Source organism: Colius striatus, chromosome 1 (genome assembly GCF_028858725.1).
Source record: "Colius striatus isolate bColStr4 chromosome 1, bColStr4.1.hap1, whole genome shotgun sequence".
NCBI lineage: Eukaryota > Metazoa > Chordata > Aves > Coliiformes > Coliidae > Colius > Colius striatus.
The window spans coordinates 180,031,770-180,044,269 of NC_084759.1; the positions used below are offsets into that span (position 1 = coordinate 180,031,770).

Below are 12,500 nucleotides of genomic sequence, written 5' to 3' on the forward strand. Positions count from 1 at the left end.
TTATTATCATCTGCCATGAGCTTGGCTTTTTTTGGTTTTGGTTGGGGTTTTTTTGTTTGAAGCAGCTGTTACATGCTTTCTCTTGACCCTTTTCTTTATTGTGTCATTAAGTTCAGCTTGCCATTTTCCCCGATGCCTAGTAGCCTGCATGAATGTAACAGAAAATTTCAAACGCTTTTACTGCCTGAGTATTCTACAAATAGCATTATTATTTAATAACTGAGATTAAAGGGAGAGAAGTTGATTTTACGTTTTTGGCTTTCTAACCTTCACTGCACACTTTACTTTTTGCTGCATTTGCTTTTTTTCCCCCCACTTTCTCTTTGTAGCAGCAGCAGCAGCAGCAGTTGGCAGCCCAGCAGCTTGTCTTCCAGCAGCAGCTCCTCCAGATGCAACAACTTCAGCAGCAGCAACATCTGCTGAACCTTCAGCGTCAGGGACTCATTTCCATCCCACCTGGCCAGTCTGCTCTTCCTGTCCAGTCTCTGCCACAAGGTATTAGAGTAATATGTGATTGGCGTAATTTCTACTTCTCATCTTTTTAGCCATTTCATGTGCATCTGAGCTTTAGCATTTTCCCATTATGCCACTTAAACATGCTTTGTTATTATAACTTTTTTACTCATATTACCAAATTTTCTTTAGGCTGGTAAATTTTACAGTATACTTTTATGGAGAAAAACAACTTTTGAGTGTTTTTTAGTAGGTATAACGTGCATATTTATTAGCCTTATGTGCTGAAAACAATTTGTAATAGCAACACAATTCAAGCACCATTGCTTTTCTCTGAGGAATTACTGAAATCTGATTTAGTGGAAATGTTATCTTTTCATTTAATGTAAGTGAACAAATTTAAAATGTATCAGATAGTAATAGTAAAGATTATAAAACTTGCTTTTTTTTTCTTTCTAAGAAAAGAAAATGTTTGGCATTGAAAAGCACTTTGAGTTTTCAATTTAGGGCGTGTGAATTTAGGGATAAACCTTAGGGTTCATTCTCTTTGCTATCCCTTTATATTAAATGTGTTAAATATGACAAGTTTTGAAGGTGGTGGTTCCAATAGTAATGAATTATGACTGAAAAATAGTAGTAAAGACTTTTCAGAAAAAAAATCTTCCCTTTGTCACTTTGATCAAGATTTCTCAATGCTGAAAATGAGCTCCAACTCCACTATTTGACACAAATACGTTCATGGTTGAAAGAAAATGGGGCATGCACTTTTGAAAAGTAAATTAACTTGGAGATAAATGCTGCATACATTTTAAGATTAGACCAAAGACTTCCCATCTTAAAGATAACTTCTGTCTATAACCTGTGAGGTATGTGTTTCTGTTAATGTTACCACAGAGAGGTAAGTTAAATGTCTGTTATAAAAATTAGACAATACTCAGATCTCTGACTCTCCAGTCCTGCAATGAGCATTGTTTAGACTGTGTTCATGACAGGTAACACTGCTTTCAGTTTGTCTTTATGCATGTATCTAGTTCGGCTACAAGAAACTATGAAATTGAAGCTTCGGCAAGTAGGTGAACAAGAGCAGAATACACAGGATATAGACAATACTGGAGTTAAAAAAAAAAAAAAAGAAAAAAAAGTTGGAAGAAAAGCACGAGAAAGACTTACTCACTAAACCCTTTAAGCCCTGAGAAGCAGAGATTCCAATTAATGTGTAAATTCTATACATAATACTGTGTAGAAAAGCTGTGACCCAAACATATCTAAAGTCATAAAAATTACAAGAAGAAGAAAGAGTCCTAAGTGAGCTATCATACTAAATATTTTTATTTGAGAATAGCCGAGGGGAGGCTGCAGAGGGGAGGTTGATTCATGGACATGTGAGACTGGTAATGCTGTAAGCATGTAAGACTGGTAATGTTTCCTTTCGTACAAAGCCACATCGGCCCAGAATGGAAAAAAATCAATTAAAAGACAACCTCCCTCAGAACAGCTTTACCTTCTGCAACCTCCTCTTGTGCCATCTGTTGTAAGAGGAATTCCTCAGGTTTTCTCTCACATTAAGCAATCCCCATAGATTTCCCTCGGCACTCCTACCCAATTGCATTGATATTCATTAGTTCAATGCAACACTCATTCATTCACTTCGAGTAGAAAAACACAGAAAAAATAGTATCTTTTTTCATATAGTTTTTAGAACTAGTAAAGAGTATTTTTAAGAACTTTCTTTTACTCAAAGAATTAAGCATAACTGAAATCATGACAAAATGATTGGTACTAAAGAAATTTTTACAATGCAAACTTTTACAGCTAAAATATAGCTGGAATGTTCTTTTTAAACGATGGGTTTTAATTATAAAACAGAGAAACAGAGCAGGATTCATCTTTGTAAGTTATTGGTCATAAAGAGTCCTGTAAACCACAAATTATTAGTGACAAAGAGAATATGGGTTTTGCATTTTGTTGTGGTTTTGCCCAACCAGAAATGAAGCACCATGACAGTTTCTTGCTCACTACCCCCCATCCACCCCCACCCTCAGGGTGCCAGAGGCCCCAGCAAGACAGGAGGAAATAAAGATAACCAAGGACCTTGTGGATTGAGACAAGGGCAGGGAGGGCTCACTGCCAATTATGGTTCCAGGCAAAACAGACTCCAGTACTCAACTTAGAGAGGACAGTAAGGAAAGTTTATCCTACTACGTGCATGAAACAGAACAGAACTAAAAGCAAAAACAGGGCAAGATGATGAGAAAATTACAACCAGCACTTTAAGTAATCTCCCTCCCACATCCCTCCTTTCTTCCCGGGCTCAGCTCACTGCTCCTGATATCTCTATGCATCTCAATGGAACAGAGGGGTAGGGAATGGGGTATGTGGTCAGTCTCTCATCTCTTCTGAGAGGAGGACGACTTCTCATATTCTTCCCTTGCTCTCATTCAGAGTCTCTCCGGCAGGACACAGTTTTTAATGAACTTCTTTGATGTGGGTTCTTCCCAACAGTTACAGCTTCTGCAAATACGGGGTCCCTCACATGGGATGCGGCCTCCCCTGGCCATAGTCACCCTTGATGCAGGGTCTTTAACAAAGTGCATACAAATCTCTGCTTCACATAGAGTGCAAGGGAGTCTCTGCTCCAGCACACCTCCTCCTCTCTTCCCTCACCGACATTGGAGTCTGCATTGTTCCTTCTCTCTCTTTTCCCACTCCTTGCACCACCACCAAGCCGGAGAAGAGACGGAAGAAAGAGGGAACAGAAAGAAGCCTCCTCATCCGACTTCTTAAGAAGTGATAGTGGAGGCACCTAATTATCTCAGCCTCAGAAGTGTGTCTGGCTCAGAGCTAGGGAGAGTTTCAAGCAGCTTCTTACAGGAACCATCTTTACAGCCCCTTCCCCATTACCGGAAATGGTTCCACACAAAAACCATGACATATTTGTTAGTATGAAAAGACATAATTTGCAAGTACACCTGTGAGATTTGAGTGTATAAACAGTAGTTGCTCCAAGTATAGTTTCTACTTTTAAAGGATGAATGTTTATCATGTTTTTCTTGATGGTCAGGTATGATGAATAAGATACAGATGTTCTAGGATTTGTTTTGTGACAGAATCTCCTCTATGCCATATCCAAAGTCATTGTTTTGCTGTGAGATACTTAGATGTAATGTTGCATTGATGCCAGCAAAATGCAAAGGACAACAGTAAAAAAACTAAAACACAAAAACAAACAAGCCCAAACCTCTAAGCTTTTATCAGGCCATGCAGGAAAATGAAAAACAGATGCATGGATGGGTTTTATAAGTGATAGTTTTATTTTTATTCAAACATAAAAATAGAGTAGATAGTGGTGAAAAGAATTACAAAACCAACCTCAAAATCCCCAAATTCTTGGTATTTGTAAACTGTGTAGTGAAGCAGTATTTTCATTATAGTTCCTGATTTTTATCCCAGTCTGCATCCTCTTCTTGATCCTTTCTTCTTTAATGTGTGGAGAGGATATTTTGAGGGTTATCACAACCTATGAAACTTTAAAAATTACCTTGCTTTCACATCCAGACAAAAATATCTGTCAACCATTTTACAAGTCTCTTGTAAAATGAGAGTTGGAGTTTTTCAGACACAGAAACTACAAAATTGCCATCATTTACAATTAATTACAAATCTGCTTATTAACTTTATACTTTTTAAGTGCCTGCCCTTAATCCTTTTATCCTAAAAGCCATCCTTTCAGAGTGAGTGCTCTGAAGAAGTGATAAAATTAACCAGCCTGAGCCTAGAGAGAAATTTCTTTATGATTTTAAAAAACCCTAGGTGAGCCAGGCAGTCAGGAGACAGAGCTCCAGCAGTAGCTTCAGGCAGAGGCAGGGGTACCCCAACAGCTACCCAGGCCCATGGGGAAGACCACTGTACCAGATGCCCCCAGCCCTCCTTTATTCATCCAGATCATGGGGCAGCTTTTACTCAGCTCCCCCAAGTGTCCAGTTTGATGATGTCCAATGGCAATTTTCTCACTGCAAGACACAATGGTATGTTTGCCCTCTGATTATCCAAACAGATGGATTTATACTTGGCTTGGGTTGTTGCGTTGATTTTTATTCAGTAAAAAATAAGTTTATTTTGTTCAACAGAAGGAAGAAGGGAAGACTTGAAAGGAAATAATATATTGTGCATATAACGCCACCTAAATGAATACATTACTTTTCGTTTTGACTTGTGGTTACATTCGCAGGTAACTGTTATTTACCATGCTAAAATGGGTTATTTTCAGTGTTGCTGGAACATACCTCATGAACACGGCAGTAATTGCTTATCTTCATTAAACAATTACAACTAGTATTGCCATCACTCCCGTTACTCATCTCTCTAAAGCAATAAATTAGAGCTTGGCTTCTTTGCTTGCTTCCTTCAAACCTAGCTTTTTGCTGCAAAAATAGAATATAAACTCCAGTTTTAAGACTTACATTCCAATCAACTCTTTTGCACTTTGTTATTAACTGAGTTTGCCAATGGGTGGTGGTTCTAAGGCAGAGAAGCAGGACACAAAATAGTAGTCTAAAAATAAACTCCTTTCATTAGTTTTTAAAAAATGCATACCTTCCAACCAATTTGTTTCCACACTACCTCCAGAAATTATTATTTCTGTAAATCACTACGATTCTATTTTTAATAGCTTTGTATACTTCATGGTGAGATAGATGTTGAGAAGCATTAAGGAACTTACTGTGCTTTTTCATGATTTTTTGCTGAATCTCTTTTAGCAGTCTGAGTTCTTATGTCTTGAAAATTAAGCATTTTCCAATAAATAGATTTGCCAAACACTGAAAAACAATCTTTACATCTTTCTAATATATCTTGTTTACTAATCAAAACTGTCCTCAATGAAAAGCTTGAATGAATTGATACATTTTAATCCTTTTCTGAAGGACAGTAAATTTGAGCTCTTTGATAAAACAAAAGGAGCAAAATTTTAATTCAGATAACATCAACATTTTGAATATTCTACATTCCTTGAGATCTAGGTATCATGAGCCTGTTTTACCTAATTTCCCTTGTTGAGATGAGACATGAGAGAAAGAATTAGATAGCTAATATCAGGCTGAAAAATCTGGACATGAAATCAGATTGTTCATGAGAAGCTTTCTGGGCTTCTCATGCATTTCTACATTTTAGTGTTCCTCAAAAGAGAGATGTCAAAGATCAGCAGCAATTCAAGGTGTATATATTTCTGATGAGAAATCTGAATCTTTCAAAATCTCTTAGCTCCATGTTTGGTCGTGAGATAAGAGAATGCTCACGACTTTTCTCTTTCCTGTGTTTTAGGAGTCTTTAGTTGAGGCAAAAGTATATTATAATGAAAGTTTCCATGACTTTGTGCAAACTGCTCGACTTGTGCCAGACAACCATAACACATATGTATGTATATATTCTATGAGACATTGCTGTTTGTGGCCGAAGATGAATCCTGGAAGCTACAAGTTTCCAGGATGCAAGTGGAATAGAGAACAAATTTAAGCTCCATCTGAAAGATCTGGTGGCTAGACTCCAGAATAATACTGTGCATATAGCAGAGAATTTTGAGGAGCTCTTCCAGTTTTGTATGGCTACCCATCACCGCAGGAGACTGATGAGACAGAGTCTCCTTTTTCCCAGCCAAACCCTCCGGTTGGTTTTCCACAGTAGGACTGGCTAAAAAAAAAATAGTAGAGGAATTTGATGGTTGACACCAGATGTAATTTCATCTGTGAAGAGGGAGTTGTAAATGGGCCAGGTTTGTTGGCTTTCTAGTTGTTTGGTTCCACTGAGTGGTACTGAGGAGCTTAAGCTGTCACCAGTATCTACCTCTGTGCTGTAGAGGTTTTGTTCTTCCAAGTAGTCACTTTGGTTTTGCCTCTTAAGACTCATTTTAAAATGGAACAATTTTTGTAAATATTAAACTGGACTAAATGTGGGTGTCATTAATTGAAGTCAGATGCGTTCTGCTCAAATGCTAAACCTGTTATAATCTCACTGATTTCATTTTTGTTTCCTAATTTTTCTTTCTCCAGTCTTCTTCCCCCACTCCCTGCTCTTCTTAAGCGTTTAAAGAGAACATCAGTGTTTGTACCAGTACTGTAATATATTCTTCTGTTTTCTGTTACATGTTTGATTAAGAGGAATTATAAAACCTGAGTTAACTGTGGATGCATTGTACTATGTTTCCATGACAAAAAATTGATTAAGCGGGCAACTGAAATCGTGTCTGGAAGTGTACTTAGGGCTGAGTTGTTTTTTTTTTCCTTTTTAAGAAGTAGTTACAGGTTCTTTGTAGCTTCCACTCTTTGATTCTTGAACAATGTTTTCAGAAGGAATGTAATATTATTAAAATTGTTGATTTCTAATTGACTGTTTATAACACAAGAGAAGACAGTTAGCTTACCTGGATTCTGTCAGATGAAAAATGAATTTATGTTTTACTACATGTTGATTGTGCTGGAAAAAAAAGAGCATCAGCTTTATTGTTGGCATTAATCCATTAATAACACTGAGCTCATTATATGAAACTCTTTATTTTGTTATATTAGTGGGGCTCTCTTTCATTTTATAGCTGGCTTAAGCCCTGCTGAGATTCAGCAGTTATGGAAAGAAGTGACTGGAGTTCACAGTATGGAAGACAATGGCATTAAACATGGAGGGCTAGACCTCACTACTAACAATTCCTCCTCTACTACCTCCTCCACCACTTCCAAAGCATCACCACCAATAACTCATCATTCCATAGTGAATGGACAGTCTTCAGTTCTAAATGCAAGGCGAGACAGGTAATTCTGACAAGATTTCAACTGTGCTTATCATTTGACGTAAAGCTGTTGTTTGACATCATAAGTCCCACGATTTCCAATCACAAAATAACACTTAATTCAGGTTACTTAAAAGATCACGGAGAGCTGATTTTTCAGAATTATTTATTACTAGGACATCATTTTGAATAACTGTGTCTAATTTTGCAGACACAATGACAATTACCTGCCTGGTAAAAACTAGAAATCCCAAAATGGAGTGTACTGTTTTGGAGGTGTAAATGCAGCTTTGTGGGCACTTCTGTAGGCACGTAGTTTCATTCATATTTGAGTTTTCACATCTGGCGTTCAGGCCCATACTGTTGAATCACACTGCTGGTGTGTGATGACAACAGATATATATCTTAGTTGTCAAGGCTGTAATTCAATGCAAAGATTCTATGTAAAAAGTGCTTTAAAAATTAGTACCTTCAAATAGTTCTCATGTTTTTTGTCTCTTGTGAAGAAAGCCACTGAATTTTCCTTCTTATATGCACAACAGTAACATATTTCATGCAAATTTTCAATGGTGTTCCTGTAACACAGTGGAATTCAACCATATGGAAAAAGTTAAATTCATCTTTCAGACACATTGACAGATATTCTTCACTGTTCCTTATTTGCAAGTAATGGATTAAATGCGTACAAGAGTACGTAGTGTCTGGAGCACTTCACCAGTAAATATATTTATATAGTCAAACATAGACAATCATAGTATAAGATTAAAATAAGAAATTTAATGTGCATCTGCATAACCTAAATTGTAAATAATTACATTTCAAAAAAATATTCCATTTAATTATTTAATATTTGTAGTAAGAGACTGTAATTTGTCTCTGATTCTCAAGTGACTGTAAGAACCTTTTCCTGTCTTTGTTTTTTATAATTTAAAAGCTGGTAATTCTCTGAATGCTTTTATAGTAGTACTTTTATTTAGTATTACTTTTGTACTTATATCTCAGAGAATGGCTCTTTGCTTTAGGATGTGTAGCTGATGTCCACCTCCGTGAGGCAGTTCCCTGAATTTCTTTGATAACTACATGGCTGAAACTATTGCAGAAGTTTCTAAAAGAGACACAGAATACAGATGCGGGTTTTTTTTATGAAGCCAGATATCTAATGGAAGCAGCTCTTGTGAACAAAAACATTTATTAATAAAAGCAACTCATTTTTTGGTGCATATCTAAGCAGAAAATTCAACTATTTTGTATTAATATTTGCAATATTAATATATTCTGACTGTCCATCTTCAATATTTCTTCTCAGAATTGATCACTTCTGAGTATATTTTTTATTTATAGGTAAATGTTACAGCAAGGTCATGTGGCAGAATTAGCATATGGTATTATACAGTCATCTTATTTTTCATCCTTTATTAACAGTCATCTTTGGCTCTATTTCTTCTCTAATTGGAACATCATCTAGCCTTGGCAGTTGAACTATTCAATAGAACGATTAAATTTTTCTGACTGCTCTGAGCTAAATTGACCTGTTTTGACCTGTTTGTCACTGATCGTAACCTGACAGGCGCTAGCAGCCTCCAACGATTATGGCTTTTGAGATGAATCTGATGCCTTATTCTTTTGCTACAGCTCGTCACATGAGGAGACTGGGGCCTCCCATACTCTCTATGGTCATGGAGTTTGCAAATGGCCTGGCTGTGAAAGCGTTTGTGAAGATTTTGGACAATTTTTAAAGTAGGTGTATCTTTATTCATGGGTATAGGGTCGTTTAAGACAGGGGAAAGAGAAAGCTGACAAACAAAGTTTTACTGTAAATCATGTCAGAGATTTTGTGTGTGTGTGTGTTTTCCAACCAACTGGATAATCGAGGCTATCTGTAGAGGGTCAAATTGTTATCCTTTCTTTCATGTTGAACACTTTTGCAGGCCTTTCAATAGCACAATGTTTAATCCTCTTATTATCCTTTACTGAAATGGAGCCTCAGAAATTTTGAAGAGATGCTTTAGATTGCATGTTGAATAGTAGGACTACGAAAAAGCACGCTTTAAACTCAGTCAGTTTGTGTATAGTGGGAGTTAATGTGTATCATATAAATAAGAAAGCACGTAGGACCAAGTGTAACTATTTAACTCTCATTTACTAATTTATTTTTGCTTTTATTCTTGTATGTGAAAAGAGACAACAAATCAAAACGCTGTGGACAGGTGGATTTGCACCTTTCAGGGCCGAACAGTCAAGAGTCACTTTTGGCATTTGATTTTGCCAGCTGTTGTCTAAATCACAGCATTTAGAAAATAAATGACACAGCTTTTGCCTTTCAGCTGCGACTTTCAAACCACAATGGGTTTCTGTATTTTATTATTTTCATTTTTTTTTAAAAGTAGTTGCTTGTGTTTCTGAATTCATTTGTATTTTCAGCAACAGCACTGTTTTTATACCTGTGTACATTATGGACTGGTCTTTGTTAGAAGAGCCATACTCATTTTGGCATGCAATAGATCTTAATGGAAAGCTACAGATAGGCTTATATAGATGAGTAACTTCAGGGGCTGAGACTCTTATGTTGTCATGGTGCAGCTAACAGGGTGAATGAACTGTTTCATGCTTCATCAACAATTAAGTTAATTAGCTCATTTGAAATTGCACTGCTTTGTTGCCAGGATGTTGGCAGCAACATCAAAAAGATGTGTTTACAAATGGTAGACTACAGCATATATATCAGAAGTACCTTAACAGCACATCATAAGTACTTGATATCGCAGTAACTTTTGTAGTAGAATTATAACAATACTTTTCATAAAGTATTTGCAATTCTTTCTCTACCTTCCACACTGTCTTTCTGTTTTAAATTAAGTAACTTATACTGACTTGTAAGTCTTAGGGAGGTATCACTCCTGATAAGTTTCTGTTTATAGGTACGTTAAGTGGAATGTCAAAATAATGGTTTGTTATTGGAGAAAGCTGCACAGGATTTAAAGAAATCTGATTTACATAAGTTTGTATTAAAAGGAAAATGAAATCTCCCAAATGCAACATAGTGTTTTAAGTATTATTAATACTGAGAATTTAAATTCATTTAACTTAAACATTCTCCTTTTCAAGAAAAACTACGTTTTCTAAATACATCCATCCGTCTCGGCTATAGTGATGCTAATTCTGTGGGCAGACTTTGCACATCCATTATGTCAGGTCTCTTGTTATAATCCACGATCACTAAAACCATTTTGATTAAGGCGGTGTAGTGCAAGGTTTACAGATGCTCTTGCTTTCTTGAACCAAATAACCCTGGAAAATGTGAAAGCGACATATAACATCTTGATAATTCTGGTGCAGAGTCAATCAGGGTTTACAGCAGTGTCATGGCTTTTGTCCTATACACTAGCAAAAAATGTCCAAGAATATTTTATTATTTCATCTTTTCATTCAGTTCTGTCTTCTATGCCCTTAAAACAAATAAGAAGACATGGTGCTGAATAGGCAAGGTTGTTTATGAAATAGAAAAACTCCTTCATTTTACACTAGCGTTAAGATGGAAATCAATACATAACCTTGCATTAGATTCCTTAGTACCTTTTCATGTTCACACTAATGCAAAATCCCCATTACAATTAAAAAACATTTTCTTTCAATTAAATATCAACTTTTAGTCCAAAGATTGACCATTTTTCCAACCCATTAATTTTATAGGGGATGACAGGACTAATGGCTGTAGTTTTCAGGGCTTTGCTCTTAGTCTAATCTTTGTTGCGATGTTTTAGGTTCTCTGACTTGAAACAATATGATACCTGTGTTAAGAAAGTTAATGCAAGTATATTGTACCAAAATGAAATATTAATAGGTACACTACTCCAGTCTAGTAGTGTGTATTTCTATAATATGCTTATGACAACTCTGAAGAGTGCCTGGTTTGTGAAGTGAACTCCAACTTCTTGTGCTCAGAAAATGGTTTACCTAGCAGCTTGATTTAAAAAAAAAGATAATATTCTGCAGAGCATCTGAAAAGGAGGATTAAGACAGAAAACACTGGCTTTGCTTTACTTTCCTAATAATGGAAAGGATTTAGGGTGAAGTGACAAATTTCAGTAAATGGCTTACAGCCACAAAAGCCATTTTCAGCTTCATTTTTACTTATCCAGTATGAATTGTTTTTGTTCTAAAAATAATTTGAGGACACACCTAGCTAAAGAAGTTACACCTTGTGTGCTGTAGACTAGATTCGTATTTGGAAACAGATGCATTGGTTTCAAGAAAATGCAGCCGATCTTCTCCGTAATATATTTCTGCACATACAGAAAAACCTAATTCTATATCTTTTCCTTTGATAGCCTTCAACTCTGGACACAGACCCACAGTTTATATTTTATGGAGCAATTTTCTATCTCAACAAAATGGTGTTAGATTACAGTTGCTCATGCACACAAGGTCAGTTTTGACTATTTGGAAAAAAACAGCAGTTTTTGGCTTAAGAAAAACTTCAAAATGTAAAGACAGATCAGAATAAATCATGACATGACTAGATGGCACGATTTAAACAAAATGCCAGGCACTGCAACAGTTAGAGGAGTGACAAAAATGCTTATGAAAATTCAGAATTTTGCTTTGAAACAAGTGTTTCAGAACCTGACTATTTTGCTGGTCTCTAAGTGAGGAACCTAGTAGATCACTCAAAGTATTTAATAGCAGTTCTCTGTGGTGTTTTTTTAAATGTCAGAGTGCAATAACCTATGACAAAACTTCAGTGTATTTTGTCTGCAAAATTAATTATCATTCCATTGGTCCTAAGTCAGTTTGAGTAGGAAGGATTTGACTTTCAGAGCTTAAACTGAAAGGTTTACAATAAAACATTCCAGCCAGCAGACAAGAATTCTTTAACCTGCATTCAGCAGACTCCAGCAAACATAACAGAAGCTACAGTACAAAGAAGGGTAATATTTTCATCTATAGAGACAAGGAAAATAAAAAGCTAGAGAAGATACCCCAGCTTTTGCATTTATTTCTGGGGCAAGTGAGCGCATTTAAACCCTGCAGAAAATAGGACCAAGCGTCATAGTCACCATGACAAAAACAAAACCATAAAAAGAAATAACTTAGTGAAATGTAATTTGTGCTGTATAAAACTTTCAGCCACAAAGTGATGCACAGCGTTATGTTCTTTCTTACTTAGTGTGCATTGTCCACTTCCTTTTTGTATTTGACTAGGTGATGTGGCTGTAAAATTACGACCTCAAGAATCTCCTTTGAACTTGTCAGAATGTTGTTTCTTTTGGTG

General features: G+C 36.2%; 1 protein-coding gene across 6 annotated transcripts in view; it reads left to right on the forward strand.

Moving 5' to 3' along the window:
* Positions 1-12,500, forward strand: part of FOXP2 (forkhead box P2) — a 417,694-nt gene that overhangs the window by 357,776 nt on the left and 47,418 nt on the right. For 4 of the 6 annotated variants that reach the window (XM_062017501.1, XM_062017492.1, XM_062017521.1 and 1 more), the window contains 3 exons: positions 330-495; positions 7,037-7,250; positions 8,861-8,965. In XM_062017501.1, the coding sequence (XP_061873485.1) occupies positions 330-495; positions 7,037-7,250; positions 8,861-8,965 (485 nt within the window). The remainder of the gene's footprint in view (positions 1-329; positions 496-7,036; positions 7,251-8,860; positions 8,966-12,500) is intronic. The other 2 variants (XM_062017511.1, XM_062017532.1) reach the window with 1 other exon arrangement.